Below are 3,057 nucleotides of genomic sequence, written 5' to 3'. Positions count from 1 at the left end.
GCGCTAAATGGCCCCATCCCTCCTCTGTGTGACTACTTGCTGCTCTGCACATACTCGAAAAAATTCACATGCTCTCTTGATTTATGGCCTCTGCTTACATGTGTACTCCCCGATAACCTGATAAATTAAAATTTTGTTTTATGAGTTTCTTTCCATGAACAGGCTGACCACAGGCAGGAAACACACCTACAAGGTATCCATCACAGCTAACAGAAGAGCGGAACAATAAAAGACCCTGGAGTCCGTCATGCCTGAAGAAACCTCCTCCTTACTGCCCATTTTCCCTATATAACTACCTCAAAGTTCTGTAATTTTGGAATGGTTTTTTGAGATCTTAGTCTGCTGTCTTCCCAATTATGCCAGGTAATTGAATTAAAACTTCCTTTCTCGATCCCTAACTTGTGATTAATTGGCTCAGATCGTGGCGAGCAGAGTGAGCCCGTTGCTCGGTATCATTAGGGATGCAGAGGTAAAGAAGACAGGTTGGTCTCTGTGCTCGTGGATCTTACATTCAGTGGAGGCAGCATGTGTATTACAGACAGGATAGGGTGCTGGCTTTGTCCAGGCAAGCTAAAGGAGGGAGGTCACAATGTGTACTTTGTGAGGAGATCTATGATATAACTGGGTAGCACAGAGGACTCCACTGAGAGCTAAGCTTTCCTCCTTCAAGGAGGAGATGGGACACACCGTATGCTATCTTTCTGCTCTTGCACCTTCTATCCCAGGCCCAGCCAGAGTCTTCTTTGGAGGTGAGCAAATGGATAGGGAGGCAGGAGATGAGGAGCTGGGAGGAGGTTTGGTGTAGACGGTTGGGGAGCCAGGGAGGCCAACAAGACAGAGTTGTGGGACTGTCTGTGGCCTATTCTTCTTTCTTCTCAGTCCCGGTAGAGAAGCCAGTCTGCTATCTGCCACAAGAGCCATCACCTGGATATGAAACACTTATGGCAGATTTTTGTCCTATGGGTCTTCTGGGTGTTCATCTTGTGGCTGATGGCCTCCTGCCTGGATCAGAAACCTGAATCAGCACCCTGGGAAAAACTGATGTACTTGGTACCACGGCCTTGCAACTGCTCTTGGTTCAAATTCAGGAAATGTGGCTGCCCATCTGGGACTCTCAACTCATCTCTTTACCATCCCACAGTCAGAGAATGGAACTGGTTTGACACATGCTATGGGAAGATGATGGGGTACCTGAAGGGGGCAACAGAGTCCATGACTTCTGATGCTGTGCTCCAGTGGTTGGTCAGTTGTCAACAGGGGGCCCAGTCCTATCCCCTGTCCTTCCCAGGCCTAGCCTATCTCCTGCCCAAACCTCTTCCCTCAGTCCTGGCTTAATGCACCTCTCATCTTCACAGCCTCAATCCCTGACCTCCAGATGGAGGTTTCACCCACCTAGGTCTGCTTTCCTTCCACTGGGAGCTGATACCTGGCTCCCAGCCCCCAGTCTCTTCTCTCTTGCTATTTCCAGGGCACGAACTCAGCAAGTGAGCTGGACAAAGTGTGGAAGAAGCTGTTCAAGGTGATTCCCAGACCTTCAGCAAGTCATTTTGATCTCTACTGTGGGACTTGTGTGTTGGGGAACTTGAAGATCCTGCAGGCCTCCAGCCTCCACAACAACGTCAACCAACACACCGCAGTCTGCAGGTGGGTGCTGAGGGGAGGGCAGGGAGCAGGAAGGTCAGGCCTGTCCCCAGAGTTCTATCAGTTTCTGCTCTCCTTCCCAGGATGTACCAGGCTCCAGTTCAGGGCTTCAAGACAGTGGGGAACCAAACCATGGGGCGCTTCATCTACCGCAGGAATGTTGGAGACCAGGGTTCCTGGAGACAGCTGGTGCTGCTGGTCCTGAAGCTTTTTGATTTGGCATGGACTTCAGATGCTCTGAGTGAGGAGGTGATGGTCTTGGAACACAGACATTCTTAATATGGGAGTGAGGGGAGGTCACTGCAAGGGAAGACAGGGGGGGTCCAGGGAGACCCTCTGCTGGCTTACTGGGGGGACTTACAGGACCTTCCCAAGTCTCAGGGGCTACTGAAACTTCCCCACCTCCTAATTCTTTCTTAGATTTCAGAAGATGGTCTAATTCCCTAGTGGAATGGAAGATAACAAAGACCAGGTAGGGAGACAAGAGAGAGTAGGATGTGGCTGTGGGCTGCCGTGAGAAGGGCCCCAGGTCGGCCCCCTCTTCCTTCTTCCCCAGGTCCTGGTGATCAGCCCCACCTTCCACAGGTACAACCAGGGTAACAGGCTGAATACCCAGGGTCAGCATCTATCCCTGGGGCTTGTGGCTCTGGTCTGTGCATTGCACACCTGTGACCCAGTTAAGAGAGATTCTTGTCCCTTCCTCACTTAAAACTTCTCTCCTGTATGCCTTCAACATAGAGTTCAAAATTTTCTGTCTGGCTTTCAAGACCCTGCAAGATCTGACCCCTCCCCTCCCCTCCTCTCTCCCAGGCTCACACACTGGGCTTCTCGGCATACCCCAAACACACCAGCTGCCTCGTGCCTTCTCACACACTGCTCCCTCTGCATGGAATGCCCTTCTCTTGTCTCCCTGGGGAACCCTCTCTCTTCCTCCAATATCATGAGGAGCAACTAGTTGATGCTCTCTTTTCTGGGCTCTGAGGTCACTCTGTGTGTTCAGAGTCTGTTTTTCCTCAAGAAGGTGAGCTCCGTTCTCCTCCCAGCTCCAAGAGGCAGCCTATTACCATTGATGTTGAGTGAGGGCAGGTGGAATAAGGACAGAATTCAGCCTGCTGACACATACATCCTTCTCTCATTCACCAGGATGCCCGCTTTGGATTTTGATCAGAAAAGCAAGGAAAGTGGTCCCGTTACTGGGAGGATGTTAATCAGACCAACGACTGCAAGGAGATTCTGTCCATGCATAGCACACAAGGAGAAATGGAAGTCAGCTAGAGCGTGTGGGCAAGCTCACCATCCACACGTGACACCCTGTAGGGTCCACACAAGTCCTAGTCCTTTGGGCCTGAATGCAGGGGAGTCTTGGGATGGTGGCAGCTGCAGCAGGACTATGAGGACTTTCAGGGGTAAACGGCA

The 3,057-nt window shown here is 51.2% G+C and overlaps 1 protein-coding gene across 1 annotated transcript; it reads left to right on the top strand.

Moving 5' to 3' along the window:
* The first annotated feature begins 930 nt into the window (after positions 1-930).
* C12H20orf173 (chromosome 12 C20orf173 homolog) lies at positions 931-1,920 on the top strand. Its single transcript, XM_046678045.1, has 3 exons — positions 931-1,242; positions 1,469-1,644; positions 1,797-1,920. Exons 1-3 carry the CDS (start codon positions 931-933, stop codon positions 1,918-1,920), a joined length of 612 nt encoding a protein of 203 aa, XP_046534001.1.
* The last annotated feature ends 1,137 nt before the right edge of the window (positions 1,921-3,057 follow it).

The sequence above is a fragment of the Equus quagga genome, chromosome 12, assembly GCF_021613505.1.
Source record: "Equus quagga isolate Etosha38 chromosome 12, UCLA_HA_Equagga_1.0, whole genome shotgun sequence".
In the NCBI taxonomy this organism is placed as follows: domain Eukaryota; kingdom Metazoa; phylum Chordata; class Mammalia; order Perissodactyla; family Equidae; genus Equus; species Equus quagga.
This window is presented reverse-complemented; position numbering and strand designations above follow the sequence as displayed.

Excerpts from the sequence above, each read along its gene's own strand:
- C12H20orf173 (XM_046678045.1), top strand. The coding sequence starts at position 931 with ATGAAACACTTATGGCAGATTTTTGTCCTATGGGTCTTCTGGGTGTTC. Across the intron at positions 1,243-1,468 it reads ATGCTGTGCTCCAGTGGTTG|GGCACGAACTCAGCAAGTGA; the intron begins GTCAGTTGTCAA and ends TGCTATTTCCAG. Across the intron at positions 1,645-1,796 it reads CAACACACCGCAGTCTGCAG|GAATGTTGGAGACCAGGGTT; the intron begins GTGGGTGCTGAG and ends CATCTACCGCAG.